This window comes from Hetaerina americana, unplaced genomic scaffold (assembly GCF_022747635.1).
Source record: "Hetaerina americana unplaced genomic scaffold, ioHetAmer1.1.p SCAF_3, whole genome shotgun sequence".
Classification (NCBI taxonomy): Eukaryota; Metazoa; Arthropoda; class Insecta; order Odonata; family Calopterygidae; genus Hetaerina; species Hetaerina americana.
In genome coordinates this window covers 93751057-93771595 of record NW_027286874.1, presented here as the reverse complement: position 1 = coordinate 93771595, position 20539 = coordinate 93751057, and the positions used below count along the sequence as shown (strand labels likewise).

Here is a 20539-nt window from a genome sequence, read left to right as displayed (position 1 = left end):
CCCAAGGCACAAACAAGCACTTTTCAAATCTTATAGAAACATATGCACAGTAATCGACTCGAAGGTCGGTTTAGTAGATGATGGTAGAGTTCACTCAGTACTAAGCCTTACTGCGCATTAAATTCACTTATCAGGGTAGGACGGCCAGTTCCTTTCCTGGTACATTATGGTTTCCCAGGAAGATCTGGTACCCAAAAAATCACATAGCTTGGGTGCAGCTGTAGGTGCCCAGAGACTTGCCTGGGAATCAAACCCGGGACCCCACAGTCAGTAGTCCAATGCTCTTCAAATCTTATATCAGCATTATATGGAAAAATCAAGTGATATGAAATGTCTTTTAATGTTCATATATAATATGCAGCTTACCACTAACTTCCAAACTTAAATATATTCCCAATGCAAGTTTGGTATTTTTTTCATTAGGATTCCACTTTTTGATATATCATGGGCAATTTTAAATAGGTATATGTTGAGTTGTCTTTACAATTAACTTAGTTTGTCTCATTTCTCCTACAATTCCAATTGTCTAAGGTTTACATTTAACCTCATGTATTGTTACTAATGTCTCAGCACTTGTGAAATCTGATATCAAATAATGGTTCATCAGGATTGTATGGTCTTGCAAACCACTCGAAGAGCCAAAGACAATATACGTAGCCATAGTTTCAAATGAAATGTTAGAGTTCAGGTTCAATGCAACAATTTCAGAGTGTAAAAATCATTCTCCTTGACTGGGACTGGAACCCAGATCCCTCAATATCCGGTCAAGTGCTTTAGCCACTTAAGCTACCGAGGCGTCCTCTTAAACTCTGAAATTTTGGGGCTTTTAAAGGAACTAGATGTTGTGACGAAATACCGTACGTACAATGTCACATGCATTCGTAGTCGTGCGTGAGGCGCCACTGTCCACGAGGTTAAAGCCAAAGCACTCGACCGGATATTGAGGGATCTGGGTTCGTGTCCCAGTCAAGGCGAATGATTTTTACACTCTGAAATTGTTGCATTGAAATGCACATTAGCGGATGACTCCGTTAAAAGTTACTGTTGCGGCATCTCCCGCAGTTTCTTTGGAATTTGTCAGAGTTCAGGTTATTTATGAATTAGTGTTATAATTTCATTGTTATTGGTAAGGGATGGACACTGACTGAACAAGAATAAATTTCTTTGCCTCTCCTAATAAAACACAGCCTATAACTTTACATTGCAATAATCACTTCAATTCCACATACTTCCTTCCTCCCTTCATTCTGTTAAACATACCAATCCTTTTCTACTGCCTACCCCTTCCTTGTTTGACCGATGTTCTCCCCTTGATCACATACTTCAAAACCTCATCAACATTCAAAATGCTCAGTATCCACCTTCCCTACCTCCTTTTGATTGCTGCCAGCAATCCCTTCTCCTCCCTTGCCATGCCTAGGACTGCCTCATTTGTTTTCCTTTCTGCCCATTTCCCCCTTTCCATTCTCAAAACCCATATGTCAAAAGTGCCAATCTATGCCTATCATTTTACTTCAATTACCATGTTTCTGCACCATTCAACAGGCTCAATATGAAAGTTTTAATGAGTCAATACTTGACAGCCATACTCAATGTCCCTGTCATCAATTCCCTTCTTATGAAAGCTTCTTTGCCTTAATGCAATTCTTCCTGTTATGCCCCAGCTACTTTTGCCATCTGGCTCAAACACACTGCCATGTTAATAAACAGCTCCACCTGCTCTAGTTTTTGTCCTCCTGTTTTAATATATAACTTATCCATTCTCTGTTTTGAAATCTTGAAACTTCATAAGCTTGATCATCCACAAACCTGATTTATGACTACGCCACAAACTTTAATCCCTCTCTCTAATCTCCAACTCTTCTCATGCCACTTTTACCATTTCCTCCAATACTACATTGAAAAGGATAGGTGGTACTGGAGTTCCCTATCTTTCTCCTCTTCCTAACACTGCCCATCTGGACTATTCATCTATTACTTGCACCTACTCCACACTACTCACTCTACATCTTAACCATCAGAGGCCTTTGCAGGATGTAAATGAAATGAACCAATCTTATTTTCATCAATACGAGGGTCATCCGGAAAGTAGTACCCGTTCGTGCCGCATGAAGTGCTGACGACGCGAGTAGCCGCTGGACGAGGTCAGATAGCTTCAGTGGCTTGTCTGCCTTCTCTGAGCCAAGTTGCGTGACGCTAGCATTGCCTGTGTTGTTTCTGTGATTGTTTACAATGTTTAAAAAAATTGAGAACGCCGCCAGTTGTGAAGTGAGGGCAGTGATTAAATTCCTCAATGCAAGAAACGTTCGCCCATGTGATATTCATCGCCAATTAAAGGAGGTGTATGGAGACAATGTAATGGACGAGTCGTCTGTTCGGCGGTGGTGTCGCAACTTCAACATGGGGAGGGGGAACACACACGACGATGAGCGTTCGGAGAGACCGTCTGTCATTACAGACCAACTGGTGAGCTCAGTTGACGAATTCGTGAGGAACGATCGGCGCGTCACAATTGATGACATCTGTGAGCATTTTCCCAATGTTTCTCGAACAATTGTTCATGAAATTGTTAAACACCATCTGCATTATGCAAAAATTTGTGCAAGATGGGTCCCTCGCGTATCTCAATGAGCTGGCGGCGAAGGACTATGCAGCAGGAATACAGAAACTTGTCACACGTTATGACAAATGCCTTAATTTGCTTGGAGATTATGTTGAGAAGTAGTTTAAAGTATCCTCTTTCAAATAAAATTTTTTATGTTTGTTAATATTTACTTTTGTGTCTTTATTTCACGAACGGGTACTACTTTCCGGATGACCCTCGTATATTCATTAATTCTACTCAGTTTCTCAATCAAATGCCTCCTTAAAATATTTGAAACAAACACAGCCTTATAGACAACATTGATGTAATTATTTCAAACCTCTATTTTCAGAGGAGTTTACTTGGCATGTTTGCTCTACCACGAGGACAAGGTTTTAGTGACAAATGAAGATTTTCTTCCTGTGATTGAAGTCGATGAAGCATATCCTAACAGTATTTATGGTGATTTCCATTGGTTAATGAAGGTAAGAATTCAAATGAACCTACTTTGCCTTTGCCTTTGTATTTTCCATTTAATTTTGCACATTAAAAACATTATTTGAATAAAGAAAATTCCTCAATTCTAATTCCTCGATTTTCATCATCACACAGCACTAAAATTCAATAGATGAGAGTTGTTAAAAGTGGAATGTTTTCATTTTTTTTATTTTGGATATTATGCTATATATATATATATATATATATATATATATATATATATATATATATATATATATATATATGTTCTGTCCCAAAAAATTAAATTAATATAAAACCAATCCAAAATTTTGAAAAATTAACTTTCCTATTTCATTTTTAAAAAAAGATTCATATTAGTTTCATAGCTAGGTTTTTCTTGGCACTCCTAAATTTAACTTCCATCATATAATGTCTATAATGTATTCTCACAAACAAGAGTGTTGAAGTTTTAAATTTATGTCTGTAACAATGATATATGAAGCTGCTTAAATATTTAACAAGCAATAGATCTATTTGTTGGTCCTATTGTATTTAACTTGAAAATGCTTGTCTTCAACACCCACATATTTTCTCAACTGAAGGTTGCATGCACATGGGATGATGTGAAGTCTTTGAAACAAGACATGGATCGCTGTAGTGGATCAACAGCAGTTCAGTTTCGAAACAAGTTGTTACAAGCTTCAGCTCAAATGCAGGTATGCTTATGGCTATGATTAAGGTTAATAATTAAGATATTAAAGTTAATCATGTAAGAATTCAAAATTTAATTTATTGATGGAATACATGATTCATACATGGTTAATTATTTTACTTTTATGTACCCATGTATCATATCCTGCCAGCTACCACCACATTGCTGTGTGTGGGGGCTTTAAGATATATGCCTGTAATTATTTAAACATTAAGATAATAATTCGTTGAATTAAAGGCAAAAACAAATATAGTGTATCAGTAGAATTCTTTATTTTTTGCTTGTCTCATCTGCTTCTCCGGCTCAGAAAGGAATTGGCATTCCCATAACCTATCTTAAAGTTTTAATATTAGATTGGCTGGCAAGGAAAGTAATCCAGACCTATATTGTCCCTTTGACTTTAGTAAATCAAATTAATGCAACAATTTCAGAGTGTAAAAATCACTCACCTTGACCGGGATTCAAGCCCGGATCCCTTAATGTCTGGTCAATTACTTTAGCCAGTTAAGCTATCGAGGCATCCTCTTAAACTCTGAAATTTCAGATTTTAAGAGTTCAGAGCTTATAAAATAAAATAAAATTAATAGCTTAACTGGCTAAAGCACTCGACCAGACATTGAGGGATCTGGTTTCGAATCCTGGTCAAGGCAAATGATTTTTACATTCTGATATTGTTGCATTGAAATGCATATTAGCAGATGACACCATGAAAAGTAATTGCTGCGGCATCTCCCGAGTTTATTTGAAATTAATCAAATAAACAATTGAAATAAGGGTTCAATCAAACTGGTGAACTTACTCTTTTAGAAACTACTTTTCATAATTATACTGAATATTCACTGAAATTTATATATTTCTCTTATGTTTCTATAAGTTACACTAAATGCAGCTAGGTGTGCTTTTGTAGTGTGGAATACTAAAAGGTACCTAATTATCATGATATCAAGTAAACTATAGTAAGCATCTAGTGAAGAACCAGTACATCTAGTTATTTCCTTATCAGTTCTTGAGGTCATGGCTCAAATTCCCTACAAACAAGGACAGATGTTATGTTGTTGTTAACTTGAGTTATGCATGTTTCACAGTCCCATATGATCCAATAGATCGGTGACTCAGAAAAAAAATGACTTCTATTTTATGAATCCTTTTTTCCTTTCTAAGTGTTTTGGTCAAGATGAATAAATATCGTAGTATTTCCATTGAAAAATGTTTTGCCACTTACATAGAAACATACAACAACATCAGATGTGCATTAAAAAGGATTTTGCATTTATATCCTACAAATTGATAAATAGGGATAGGACTACTTATTGACAAATGGGATAGAGAGGGAGAATAAAGATGTTGGGTTAAATGAGTCCCAGTAAAGGAAAAGTGACTGATGGAAATAATATATCACATTTATCCCATTAGAAATATATAGGCACTTCTTATAAATGCCAAAAATTCTCTTTTTGAGAGCTAATTTTTCCTAAGTTTGAAAATGCTTCACCAAAAGGTGGCATAAAGTAATGAGTTTTTACAAAGGAACTGCCAAATACAATGGATAAAATTTCAAATTTCGAAAAAAGTCTGGTGGGTAATCTTCATTGTTAATGCCCTGCCATATGCTGGGTTAATATTAGAAAAAAGATTTTAGTTGAAGACATTTGTATTTAAGCATTTCTTGTTAAATTAAATCATATTTCAGTATGCATGTAGTTTTGATAGAATACTTAAACGTCCACATTATAGAAGAAGTTAAATATTTTTAGTTCTGCATTTCTTGGTTTTACATCCTTTGAATGAATGTTACAAATATTTAAGCTTAATTTAATCATAAAATTTATAGCCATCTTTTGTTTTTTTTCAGACTGCCCTCTGTATTCAAGATCTTGGACAATTACATCATCGCCCAATAAGAGATTCTCAGGTAAAAATGGTAAAATTTATCCAGGCAGCCATCAAAAATATTACCATAAAATAGGTTTACATTCTAAGTTAATTTTTTATTGGTTGCACTTGTTCTCCCAAATTCTCAGTTAGAACAAAGCTGAGGACTATTTTAAAAAATGATCCGTCATCCTGTTGATTTATGACTGACTAGCAATTTTCCATAATTGAAGGAAATAAGTACAAGGAGCTTAAATATCCGTAATAGGTTGATCTATTTTACATAGACCTTTTTGCAATTTTATTTATCTATGGCCAGTTTAATACAATCATGTAAATTTAATTTATGGATTTCTTCTCTCCATTCCTTAAATTATTTTAAAATGCTGTTTTTTCCACATTTAATTTTAAGAAGCTCTAATGTTAATTATTATTAATATCCCTGATGTAATTTTATAGTTAAAACCAAAGTATTTAATTAAAAATAAATTACTTGATTTTGTAATAAGATGCCAACTGTGATGGGCTATCAACACGGATGAGTTACAGCTCTCCAAGCTATCCTATTATTTACCAATATTTTTATACTTTCATAGTTCCTTTGCTTGTCTCCATTGCCCACATTTCATAATTCATCCATACCCTTCCTCTGTATGTCTTCCCCTCAGATGTTTCCATCAATTATAGTTTTCAATAAACTATCATATCTCAGGATATGCCATATAGTTTTCCCCCTTATTCTCCTCTGTGTCCTCCATTGACTTCTCACTTCAGTCATTCTTCAACAACTTCTTCATTTTTAACTCCGTCATTCCATTATATTTTTATTATTGTTCTGTTTCTCTACATTACTGGTGCCTCTATTCATATTTTCTCTGGTACTGTCATCATCCATGTTACATAGCCATAGAATATAAAATTCCAAATACATGTTTTGATGAAACTTATTGATTATTGACTAATACTGAGAGGTAAAATAGTTTCATAGAAGTAGTTATTCTCACCACACAAGAAGCAGTCCCTTCCAGTTTTTTCTATTTAATCATCATTATGAAATAAATTAGCTAGAAGCGTAATGAGTTTATTGGAGTCACATTGTCTTTAAAGTAGTTCATTTTGATGATGTATAACAACCAAAAATCTTTTGGCATCAAAGGAAAAAGATTAAAATATTCAACTAAGAGTGTGACACCAGAGACTTAGGAATCCTATTCATATAATATCATGTTGACAATTTCCACATTGAAATGTTTTTCCTTAAAGGTACAAATCTTGTGTCAAACTTTCCTCAATAGTAAATATCTTTTCATGGAAATCCAAGAATGCGTAATACACTACAACTTGAATGTCTATTCAATATGCTAAAATCAACAATTCAGGAATTACTTATAGTAGAATTTTTTCATGAGTCATTTTTTGGCTGTTGGGGGACTCATGAGTAATTATGACCAAGCATTTTTCATTGAGCTAAAGAATGCATACAATTGAAAGCTTGCAAAAATATTTCCAGGGTTGAAACCTAAGGTTTTTACTGTAATGTTAACTAATTAGACTTATGGTGAATAATTATGAAAGAATAAATAGCTTCTGTAAGAGTATTTGGGTGTGAAAAATTTATAAGTTTTATGATCTATTTCATAATATTCAAATTGCTATGCTTCATCTTTATTCTACTCTCACTCCACTTCAGACTCTTCCAGAATAAATTTTCTTGTCTGAAATCATCTTTCTTATCTAAAATCAAATTTCCTTTTTCAGGGCACATTAGTTTTCTCAGCAGTCAACTGTGTAAGATCTCCAAAAGCTGTGTCTTCTGGCCTTAATGCACGCTGGGTTCCCCTCAGCAAAGTGTTACAGAAGCAAAGGCTGCCCCTTATATCTCCTCAAGGATCCTACCAGCAATTCAACCCATGCAACTTTCCTATCCAGCCATCATCGTGCTCCATGGCTCCACCTTCATCATCGACATCATCCATCTCTTCTTTGGGAACAACTGCCTCCTCCACCTCCACCTCATCTTCCAACAACCCCTCTTCATCTTCTGGTTATTCATCACTATGTTCAGCCACGTTACTCTCTTCCCAGCAGCATTACCAAGCTTCAGTACAAGGGTCTGGTGCATCTGGAATTGGTAGTTCAAGTGGGACTTCTGCTCAACAAGATGGTCCTAATGTTGGTGACATGCTGATGGCATCTATTCAGGTTAATTGAAAAATATCAACTGGAAGGGACTAGAAAGAGTTCCTATGTCCCCTCTAAATGCCTTTTTCCATACGAATCATGGAGAAAAGTTTTCACTAAGTTCTTTCATTGGTCTATTGTTCTTTTCCAACTTATGCTTCACTAGTTTCTTTTCACTCATTGTTGCTAAGGAGTGAAACACTGTGCTTGACAGCCTAACTAGTATGAATGAATTCTTTATTTTTTTGAATGGTCATTGCAAAATTGTCTTCCCAGCTAAAATGGCACCTTAAAAGAACTTGGTGTAATTCGAATCACTAACTCATAGGGGTCAATATTTCAACTTTCACAAGGAAAGTTTCATATCAAAACTCTAATGTCTGTCGTATTTTATATGAAAGTAGTAGGTACATAGTTTATCCATTGTACATAAATTTTAAAACAATATTAGTATTTCCCATGGCAGTTCATTTAACCTCGTTAGAAGTATATTTCCTCAATGTTAGCTGGAAACTTTTTCAGAGGCTATCTTCACAAGGAAGGTTGAGGTATATTTTTCCCCTAAGATTGCCTTAGATTGTAAGATAAAGCATTGAATTTAAAAATAAAACTGCTGCCCCTCTTGGAAAAAAAATGTTTTTACATGTCATATGTTTAATACAGGAAAAAATTTTAATTTTATTTGAAAGTAATAAAATTTTAATAATAATAATAATAAAACTGAATTTTTTTATATTGTTTGCACTTACAAGTTCAGTGAATAACATTAAAAAATATTGTAAGGATTATTATATTTTTTTCACTGTTATATTCATGATCTCTATTACATAGAATTTACAGAAAGATTTTTTTAAGTGAATAAATTTCTAAAAACATATCAACCCAAATTTGTAAATAAGTAGTCAAGTAACTTAATTGTATACTTTTCTGTAGTTACCTCACTTTTCCATGAATGCTAGAGATAAAAATCATCATCCATCATGTCACTTTTTGGCAAGTGACATGAACAATTAAATCGACTAGCTGCAATTATTTTTACTTCTTTTCTAAATGTACCTATTCTGCTTTATTCTAGGAGCAAATTGCTTACCATCAATCTTGTGGAGTGAGACTAGGACGAGGACTTTATTTATCTTATCTCAAAATGCGCAGCTCAGTGGACTTGATTCAGGTCCTGGTGCCAATGAAGACACCTAACATTCTGCCTCATTGCAAGATTAGGGACAATCCACATGTTTCAGCGTAAGCCACACTTATTTAATTTTTCCATTTTACAAGAAGCTATTTATTATCCTCATGAAATAGTCAAATTTTATCCATTTCAAAGTTGATAAAAATTCATTATCTTCTGAAAATGATGGATAAGGTTAATTTTAATTTTCAAGAGTTTTATGTACAAGTAGAATTTTCTTGAAAATAGAGGAAAAAGATGAAGCTAGCTGGACATTCTACAGAGTGAAAATATTAGATGAATTCAATAGCTTATTTCAATTTAAATTAAATCAAAATGAAGTATCTTGGCCTTTCAATAATTCCTTAGAATATCCAAAAGATAGGGCTCATAGTATCAGAAGATGTTTGCTTTTCATAAGCCTCATCTCTCACAAGACTGCTGTTAATGTTTCAGCTATATCAAACATGTTTTTCATTTTCATGGTCGATTGAAGCAATAAACTTTTTTATTTAAAAAAATGGAAAAAAATAAGCTTTATGTGGTGATTAAACACTTATGTTTAAAAAGGCTTAGCACCAAAAGAGATTTAAGTCAAATTGGATGAAGTTCATGGCACATCAGCTCCTGTATTTGTATTTATTTACGCACGGATGCCTATTTTGAGGACCTTCCAAAATCCTACTTTTTGGGCAGCTTAAAATAGTTGGAGAAACACTGGGAAAAGCGTATCAAGCTAAAAGGAGATTACGTTGAACATTTTTAAAAAATCTACCCGAAAAATTTGTTTTTCTATTTTTGCCTGGGGACTTATTGAACAATCCACATAACTTCTACCTCATTAATTGTAGTGATTTACACTTCTGACCGATTGGCAGACTTTTGATTGACAATTTGACAATTGACATTGAGAAATCCATGAATTTTTTATTTCAACCTGTCATCCTCAGGGAGGAGTGGGCATGGCTGAAGAGGCTGTCAGCGAGACACAAGGGGGTAAAGAAGGAGAGAAGGTGGCTGTTCTCTCCAGATCTAGATGACACCATAAAGCGGCCAGGAGATGCTCTGGAAGGCATTGGAGACTCAAAGGAAATGCAAAGGCATGAAGAGAGTGAGGCCGACACTGGTGCACCAGATGAGGATATGGATGATGATGACGATGATGAAGGAAATGAAACACAGAGAGCATTTATTCAGTTGGTGTCTGCTACTGCTCGTAGACTTCTGGCTTATGTGGAGGTTGGAGCTGAGGATGCTCTTAGTCACAGGTTGGGTGAAATAAAAATATATTCTTCAAATAAGTTCATGGACATTGGTTCTTACCAAAAATGAAACTTCTCCCAAGGTTACAAAATTTAGTGAAATTTTTCTATCAAAACTTTGAAAATTTTCCAATTGCTTATGCGACAGATTGTATTTTTGTCTAATTATTTTATAAACAAGCCCCTAATTAATTTCACTTTTCATTAACAATTGCTGAAATTTGAAATTTATATACATGTTAACATTTCAAATAAATAATGAATTTGTTCATAATTACCTATCAATTCACTCCACTTACCCTGCCATATCTTTGCTTATTCATCCTATCACTTCTTTTTCAGGCTGTGGGATGCAGAAGTTGTGGAAGTGAGCAGTGAAGTATCACTCCTTGTAGTTGTACCTCCAGCAGAGGCATCTTGTGCTGCCCCTGGTCAAAAGGAAGCCCTTCTTCGTCGGCCTGACCTACTTCCTCTTCCTGTGCAGGCCTTTGAAGTTGCACATCTATCAGCGTATCAACGGGAATTCATTTGTCGATATGCCCGTCTCAGCTCAATACTTGAGATTGACACAATTATTGCTCAACACTCCCACAGAGAGGTACAGTAATATAAACAAAAGTCTAAGAATGATGCAAAGTGTTTTGCTTCATAAAGCACTTCTATGTATGCACTATCTTTTGTATGCTTAATGGCCTATTTTCTTTTCCATCAGTTTTGAAAACAGTACAGATGTATTCCAAAGAAACTGTGGGATATGCCATAACAGTAACTTTTAACGGAGTCATCCGCTAATGAGCATTTCAATGCAACAATTTTGGAGTGTAAAAATCATTCACCCTGTCAAGGCGAATGATTTTTACACTCTGAAATTGTTGCATTGAAGTACAGATGTAGTTGGGACATGGTGACATCCTTGCATATTGGCAATCTACAATGCATTTTCCCAGTTACACCACCAACTATTAATCCTAGTTAGTTCTACTTAGCCATCATTCGTCATACTATTTTTCCAAATCATAAAGTCTAACACTACATGTTAGTTGATTATATTAGATCCTCCATAAAATATACATATATCAAATCAACTTTTTCTTTAAGTCATCTTTGATACATAGGGATACAAATTATGTATTCCTGCAGAAAGCAAAATAATATAAGTCTTGATATAAATTAAAATTTAACAAATTTCCTAATAACTCATCTATATATTTATGAGATCATACACACAATTTGATTGTTAACATTTTTGAACTTTTTGTGCATTTTCAATTATCTGCCAACATCTCATATAGTTTTACTGAAAATAAATTATAAAATGTTTGTATGCATCATTTAATGAATGATTTGGCTGTTTACTCTAAGATTTTGTTCAAACTTTTTGCACTATTTGATATTCATAAAAAACAGAGTCATGTGAAATATTTTTTTAAATAAATAATTTGTGGGCATTTCATGAGCAATTGGGGTAGCATAGTATTCTATTCGGTAGAGCTCTTGGCTCTTGAGGGCCTGGGTTCAATTCCAAGCCACATCTCTGAGCACTCTCAGCTTCATCTATCCTATGTGATCTTTTGGGTATCAGATCTTTCAGGGGAACCGCAGCATAGTATAGAGGCATTTGAATAGGATCTGGCCCCCTTACTCTGAAATATGTGACTTTCATACACCATTGGACTTTGTACTAGATGGACCTAACCCACATCAATCAAGCGATCCTTTGGGTTACTGCGGTTGTTTTTTTTGTTAGTTAACAACTGACTATATTTTCAAGGTGTCTGCATGCGCCAAAATGATCCCACATGCTCCCATTCTCATGTAAGATAAAATTTATGGTTAATGTTTTGGCATACATAAAATAAGAGTAATTGTAATAAAATGTACAGAAATTTAAAACTGTTCAAGCAATGCAACATGTTTAAAGTACATAATCTCAATTAGTCACTCTGGAATTTTTCTTTAGTGATACATCAAGTCATTTTAGTTCAGTGATACATTAAGCTCATTTTCAACCTACAGGAATTATTAGATTGTTTCCTTTGAATTTGAAATTAAAAACTTCTGAGTTTTAGTCGATACACTCATCCTCAGAAGGCCTGTAATCAGTAACATGCAGATGAAGAGCAAATGATCTGGCAGACTTGCAGGGATCTGGTAGATGCATATACTTATTACTCATTTTTATATTTCATATAATTACAGATTAAGGTTTGCTATTGAAAATGGAAATGAGTATTTGAATAAACTGAGGCCATGATTACTGTAAGTGAAGGTTATCATGCTAAGATACCATAGTTGTAATTACTGCATTTTTCATTTTTTTTCAATAGCAATTTATTTTGTATTAAGCAATAGTAAGCAGATATATCACAGGCAACCATACTCTCCTTGCCCTAGTTGGATTTGAATCCCTGGCTATTGTGTTAATATTTGGGTACCAGTTATGCAGACCCAGCCAGCATCATGAGTAAAAGATGCATAAAAATCACAGTTATCCATCCAAAGATCGATTTGATAAGGGAGAAGAGCTCAACCAGTACTAGGCCCAATGGCATAGAAAATTCACATATCAAGATAGGGGTACCAGTTCCTTTATCTGTACCATCTGTAGCTTCCCAGGAAGAATTCGGAACCAAAAAATCACACAGCTTAGGTCAAGCTGAAGGTGCCCAGAGGCACCTGGGAATCAAACCCAGACCCTCCAGCCAGTAGCCCAGTGCTCGGGCCACCAGACTACTGCATCCCCTTGAAGATGCATATAATGAAGGAATAAGTAGTTGGATTGTTCTAGAAAAGGAATAGAAAGAGGAACACAAGAACAATAGAGTACAGCATTAAGAACTCTTGAATCACTGGAGAGATGATTTGGAAAATGGAAGTTAGAAAGGATAGAATTTTAGAACAGAAATGGTGCAAGGCTGTATGTAAATCTAACCAAACCCTATTTAAGAAACAGGAAGAGCAAGCTTATCTTCAAGAAATACAGACATATCAGGCCAAGGAAACGTGGTTGTAATGCAATAATGTGGAGCAAATTCAGAAACACAGATTAGTGGAAGAGCTTTACAAGGAAGGTAAGAGAAATGTCAGGAGACAGCAAAGGAAAAACTGTACTGAATGTGATATGACACAGAAAAGGTATTAATTGTACTAAAAGAGATTCAGGGAAGATATATATAACATATGTTAGTATAATGTAGTGAAGAAAGTAGGTTATATAACTAAGATATGGAATGGGAAGACAAGGTAGATTAAGATGGCTTGAGTCCTGAAATACTTGATCAGGAGATTAAAAAAAAGCACTACAAGAATTGAAGGTAATCAAGGCAGTGGCATATTCCCACAGAATCACAAAAGAGGGTATTTGCAATTATATATCAATAACTAGTTTAGAAAAATAGAGGTTTCCTGGATATAGTCCCAAAGCATTCATTGAAGAAGGAATATAGCCAGAGGATAAATGAACCTCACCCCAAGCGATGGTGAATCGACAGCACGAAAGAAACATGCTTTTTTAAGTTTAAACCTTTTATTTTTACTTTAAATTTAAATTATTTTTATTATGTATACCATACCTTTATGCATTAAAAACAGGTTGTGTAGCATTTTATTTTGCATGATAGTCTATATTCTATGGAATTATTTGGGGCTCTGCAAGCATATTGAAATTTTAAATCGTTCATAAATGTGCTAAAACTGTTTTTCATTAAAAATATCTCATTAGACTCCGTTTTCTAATATATATATATATATATATATATATATATATATATATATATATATATATATATATACTATATATATAAATTGGTACAGAAAATTTGAACAAAAACTAAAAGGGCCCTGCAAAAAATAGCACATAAATTTGTTTGATGTGGATCTAAATGTGCGAGTATGTCTGTATTTCTCGAGGATAAGCTTTGCTACATACATTCAAAAACTCATTGAACTAGAAAGGAAAAATAAGATATAAAATGTATCGGAAATGCACAACCGAAACAAGTATGCTCCTACAGATTTTTTCCTATTTTGCGAACCCAGGCGTTCTCTTCAGCCGAAGTATCTGCCGCCAAGGACAGACTCGCACAACTATCTACACTGTCAACACAGCTGAATCTGGCGTGGCAGGGCGCTCGTTGGCTGATGGATGCCCTCACGTTCGCCCGGGACCGCAGTTCATCATCCGCAGGAATCCCTCTTCACCGCCTCCTCCAACCGCCAACCCCTCTCCTCGCCCAACCGGCCCTCTCTATCCTCCCCCCGCGGAGAGCCAGCAGTGGCGGGGGCGAGATGAGTACCGGAACGGGCGGAGGAAGTAGTAGGGGCAGCCCGCTGGACGGTGACACCGGAGGCAACACTGGAGCCGGCCTCCTCTTCCTCCAGCTCCCTAAGGGGGAGCCCGGAGCCACCGGCTCCGTCGTTTCCTCCGTGAAGGGGAAGCTGTCCAAGAAGGCTGCGGCCGCCCCTGTGCCGCCTCCTCCCAGATGGGTGCCCGGCGTAGGCATGGGGGGCGGCCTCTGTGGGGAGCACAGCAAGAGTGAGCAGCAGCTACACGCCCGCGCCTCCCAGGACTCAGCCAACGCGTCCCCCGCGTCTACCGTGTCGGATGTGGGCACTCGCCTCCCGCCCTCGCGGAGCGAGGACCACCTCCACGGCCGCGGGAGGAAGGGGAGCCAGGGCGGCGGGACCTCGCTCCGCGACGGTGAGGCGGCAAGGTTGGGCATGGTGGGTGCGGACATGGGCTGGGGGAGCGGCCCCGGCCTTCGGGCCCACAGCGACTCCACCCTGCCGCTGGTGAAGCGAGCGGGCCGCAGGGTGACGGCCAACGGTGTGGGGCAGGTCGTCGGGGTGGGCCTCCACTCACGCCCCTCCGCCTCCGCCGCTCATCGCCCTTACGGCAGCCTACTCGGAGTGTCCGACGGCGGGGCGGTCGGAGAGGCGGAGCGAGTCCAGAGCACAGCCTCGGGGAGCGAGGAGACGGTCAGCATCAGCAGCGACGGCGCCGGGTGCTGGGCGGGAGTGGATCCGTCTGGGGAGTCGGGCAGGTCGGGGGAGGGCGACCGCCCCATGGGCGAGGACTACGGGGTAGATCCCGGGGAGATAGTGGACTTGGGGGAAATAGACAACGATGTGGACTGCGAAGAGGAGGATGACATGGTTGGAAGTCGCGGTGCTGCAGACGACACTGGAAGTGAGCTGCAAGTTTACGCTGCGTATGAGACGGGGCTGGCCCCTGGCACCAGTGTCCGGTTGCATGTGACTAGGGAGACCACCGCCCGAGAGGTGGTGGACTTGGTAGTGCAACAGTTGAGCATGGCAGCCGTTCTCAAGGGTAAATCAGGTCCCGTGTATGCGGGTGCCCAGCGACTGAGATCCTTTTGCCTGGTGGCCGTGATAGGAGCTCGAGAACGCTGCCTGCGAGATGATTTCCGACCGCTAATGCTCCAGAATCCGTGGAGGCGCGGACGGTTGTACATAAGAATGCGCCACGACCTGCTTGCTGCTATTCAGCACTCCAGCAGGCACTCTGCCTACCTCTGAAGAGGATCATTGTGTCCCACGCCCTGATCCTTCTCTCTCTCTCTCTCTCTGTCTTCTTTCCATGCTCTCTAAGGCCCAAATCGTCAAAGATGTACTCATCAAAGGACATCAAAATTAAAAGCATCTCTCCTTCTTTTAATTACCTTTATCCCAGTGCATCGGCATGAGGTGCAATTGTCCTATATAATTATTTTGTCTACCATTCTAGTCAACTTTGAGGGATGCATATATTGAAGAAATTTTAATCAAATATGTTTATTTTGAATGATTTTGTGACTCTTGTTGAAAGATTTTAAGGTAGAAATGGCCCATCCACTGAAAATATTTTTATTATTTTGGTTGGGCTGTTAAATTAATGAAAACTATCTCTAAGTGCAGTATTAATTTAGTATTAATGTGCTGTTTGCATTTGATTGACATGTCAAGAATCTTGGTAACGTAGTATTTTGCATTTAATAATTATGTGTGGCTCTGCTGTAGTACTTCGTGCCATATTTGGTCATGGTTGTTGCTGTATTTGTCAGAATATCCCATGATTTTGACTTATCTCAAGGAGCAAGTCCAAAACTAGAAAATTCAACATATAATTTAGCTGCATTATAAATGAAATATTATAAAAGCTATGCAAATTTAAATTCTTTAATAATTTATTCATTTGATGGCATCATAACTCAAAGCTTTAGGTTAGTATTTTTCCTTGAGTTAGCATGATTTGAATATGTTTTCATGGTTCCTTCACAGAAAAATCTTTCTTTCTCCCACATGTAAAAATATAATTTCAGTATTATGTATTACAATGGCTGGAGTTGAAATAGATGGGAGCCATATCCTTGCAATTTCTAGGGATATGGCTGCTGACTCCAGAGATAATGCGGATGACTTTGTCTTTCTTGAACTTTCGTATTCCCAAAGTTAGTGGTGGATGCAAGTTTGCTTTATCATGTGCGAGTGTCTCCAAGCATCTGAAGATTATCAATAAGTGTATTACTGATGGTTTAACCTAATATTCAAAATCTGGCGCAATGTTGAATGATGTAAAAAATTAATAAGGTGATGTGAAGTGAAATTAGGGTGGGTCACATGTTTCTTATTGAAGGAATGGCCACAAGTTGTAAGCATTAATATTAATCCTACCCAATATTTGAGCTTGGATATCAATTGAAGTGAATTTTAACTATCCAATGAAGTCTAAATAATCATCAGTTTTCATGAACAGATTTTAAATAGGATATATTTTGAAGAAAATGAAACCATCCTATTTTTCTTTATGAGGTATATTTTCAAGCCATTTAAACAATCATTGGTAAAAGTAAGCAAGGGATGAATGGATACTTTTTTCCAAGCCGATGCATTATTAGTGACGTTCAAATACTCAATAGAATGGAACTACAAGATCATCATTACATGTTCTATGATTACCTGAATCATAGAATTTTGCTGGTCCATGATTGTTCGGGTACACATGAATCAATGGGCATTTTTTAAAATGATCAAAATAGGGCATTTGATGAAAAGTTTGGACTTTCAGGGTTACATTTGAATCACAACAAACTTTATGCTTTTGAAATGAAAATATTTTACCTATTATATAAAAGATTTTCCAATAATTAGTAAATTGTAAATTTTTTTACAAAGGAGCAGTTAATTATAATCAGTATCAAACTTAGTCTAAATGTTTTCAAAGAAATAACATGATATCAGTAATACAGCGTCACAAGGATAATCTCACAGCTTCCAAAGAGCATAAATATACTTTAGAAAACCAGTTTATCTTTAATTCTTATGAGACCAATTTCATTTTGTATCACACCTCTACTCTTTTGGCCCAGAGGTATTTCATGACATTTCTATCTCATATCAGGCTCCAAATTCAAGTTAGCATATTGCATTATATGCTTTTGCTTTTTCTTGATTCACTATCAAATTAGTATATTTAGCATTAGCCACACTGAAATTTTATTTGTAAAATCGGAATAAATATTTCAAAATAAACTATTCAAGGGCTCTAGAATAAATATGACAGCCTCTTTTTGGCCCCAACTTGGTGTCAATGTTCTCATATTCTTTAACTATGGGTCATTTTATTTCTAAAATTTTAAGGTGTCTATCAACACCAAATGTGAAAAAACCATATCCTAGTGTAAAAATTTTTTGACCCACTGTGTTAAAAAATATTTCAAGAAAAAAGTGGTACCTGCATACAATTTTTAATTTTCTATTTGCCTTGAGTATAGTTTTGCTTCTAACCACATCAAACTGTTAATGCTTTTAATTAATTAACCATGATCATATGTGAATATGGTACGGAGCTTATAAGGGCCATTCATTTCATTTATTCATTTTTCATTAGGGGAAATTCATACTATGGGTGATCTCATGCTCAGCTCACAGTAGAACAAAATATATGTACACCTTTATGTGTATCTACTCTGTAATTAGAATGCATACTAAACATTTTACGTATACATCTCAGTATAGATTATAAACATGAAATTCTCAGCAGTATAGCAATTATAGCAAATATGTAGCCGGGGTGTGAGTGTACTTTGACCACTGTTAACCCAATGTGAACATCTTATCAATTTAGTCCCAGTCATATACTTCCATTCAGTTGGTGGAAATTATTTTATGATCATTGGGTAGTAAAAAGTAAGAGAAACCCAGTAAAGTTCTGCTAAAGTGATCAATGTAAGTACTCTATTAAAAAAGACTTGAATTCAACTGTATCTTAGCTGAGCATCAGCTTACCCAAAGACAGTGTGAATCATTCACAGTTGGTACTCTGAATTCCCTTGTAAATTTCATGTTTTGCATTAACAATATGGCTGCTATGTGCAATACTTTCAGATTCACTTAATTAAGTATTATCTGCTGGATGATTTCTTTTGATTCCCTCAAAATTTATCACAAATGAGTGTATTGTGACGTGTTGCTTTTACTAATTAGATTTTTAATGACCTTCATAGCACATTCTTCTGAATTCTTCTTGCAGTAATGTTCTTTATGGAAAGTGCTTCTTTCTTTTTTGTCTTTCACTTCTTGGATTGGGGTGGGTGAAAAACCTATGGCATTGTGAGATAAAATATTTAAAAGCATTCCAAATGACCGAAGTTTGGACAGTGATGTTTTACATTTAGTTCCTGTGCTTAATGTTTAGATAAAAGTAAATACTATTTTATACAGATGTTATGGATGTTTTAATCCTGATTGTTGCAACTTGTTGTAAAGTTGTTATCTTGTACAGTATTTGGGAAAAGAACAAAGCAAATGCATTTGCTTTTTATGGATATTCAAATGACAAATTCTTCATTGTAATTACATATTTCTGTCAAGCATTTGTTACAACTACATTAGGCTTTAAATTTTTCCATGAAAAAAATCAAACTGGTTACATGATTTATAAATGGTAATTGTGGGCAAAAACATGAAAAGTATCACAATGGGATGAAACAATTCTGCGATTTGAATATCTTATTCCATGTAAATTGACTTCAATGACATTTAAAATTGCTCATTCAGAAATAAGTACATAGCATGTCTCAGCCAGCCAATTACCATTTGTGAATGAAATCTTCGGAGAAGCTTTCCTGGCCATATTTTCAGTTGATGCTTTTCTTACCAAATTTAATGTGTAAGTATGTTGAGTGTGTGTGGTTTAAAGACAGGCTTATTGATTTTAAGTGTCAGTGTGACAGTATCTACCCATCACATTCTTTCTCTTGCCCTTTTGCTTGCTAAGTGTAACACCAAGTAGGAGGCTTGAAAAATGTTCCCAGTTTAACATTAGCCTAAGCCACATACTTACTCAAACTTCCCTGTTCATCTGTGGTCTCTGTGGTTCCTGAAAGTTTGCGCTGTTGGTTAGGTACTAAGTGTCACACTCCTGCCTCATCTCCATGTGATGTCAACACAATGGTTGTTACCACTAAATTATGTTGAAAATAAAGCCAAAGTTATGGCCATTATTTATCTAACAAATGTCTCTTCAGAAAAAACACCCAATTTGTTGGCAGTGAAGATTTTTACAGAAATTGAATTATTATATTTTGTACTTTAGCTATATGAATGATATTTTGTAGTTATGCACACTTCTTATACACAAGTACCTGCTGTGCATGTTTGTGTAGGACAATAAATGTCCCTTAGAGTGAGAGGAACAAATTGCATTTCAGAATCAATTCACTCAAAAAACCCTCTAGGGAGTAAAATAAATAGTTAGGCATACAGCTTTAATCTTGGTCATGACTTTCCACCTTAATTAGGCAAATTAACGGTAGGAAACAGCACAAAAAACTCATACTAGGAAACTTTAATCATTTAGTCTCACTATTAAGTTGTATTATAAATATAAATTTTAGTTGCTCTTTTGATTAAGAAGATAGGTACATGCCTCAGTATTTAATACTAATAAAATGAAGAAAAGTGAACTAAAATAGGCCTCTTATAACCTTTCAACCACTTTTTTTTAATGTCAGACAATTTTTACCACTCCCTAATACAACTTAGCCATATCTCTTTCTTCCCCTTTGGCTGCCACACAGGCTCTTTTTTTATATCCACTTCCAGGCAGTTATAAGATAGACAGCTCTCTGCTCTAAGTTGCTCAGCTTTTTACTGAATTGGGTGAGCATAGCAATAAGTAGATACTTGATAAGGACCATTCTGCATGTCAATGAATGCAGAAGAAATATTGAAGTTTTAACATATGAAACTTGAGCTGGGATGGGAAAAATAAATCAACCTACTTTCCCAAGCATCTA

At 36.3% G+C, this 20539-nt stretch overlaps 1 protein-coding gene across 2 annotated transcripts in view; it reads left to right on the top strand.

Moving 5' to 3' along the window:
• wake (wide awake) overlaps positions 1–19869 on the top strand; it is a 143927-nt gene extending 124058 nt beyond the window's left edge. For both annotated transcript variants that reach the window (XM_071587429.1, XM_071587430.1), the window contains 8 exons: positions 2937–3069; positions 3646–3759; positions 5608–5667; positions 7386–7829; positions 8884–9050; positions 9930–10247; positions 10584–10839; positions 14280–19869. In XM_071587429.1, the coding sequence (XP_071443530.1) occupies positions 2937–3069; positions 3646–3759; positions 5608–5667; positions 7386–7829; positions 8884–9050; positions 9930–10247; positions 10584–10839; positions 14280–15779 (2992 nt within the window). In that variant the 3' untranslated portion in view covers positions 15780–19869. The remainder of the gene's footprint in view (positions 1–2936; positions 3070–3645; positions 3760–5607; positions 5668–7385; positions 7830–8883; positions 9051–9929; positions 10248–10583; positions 10840–14279) is intronic.
• Positions 19870–20539: the final 670 nt, after the last annotated feature.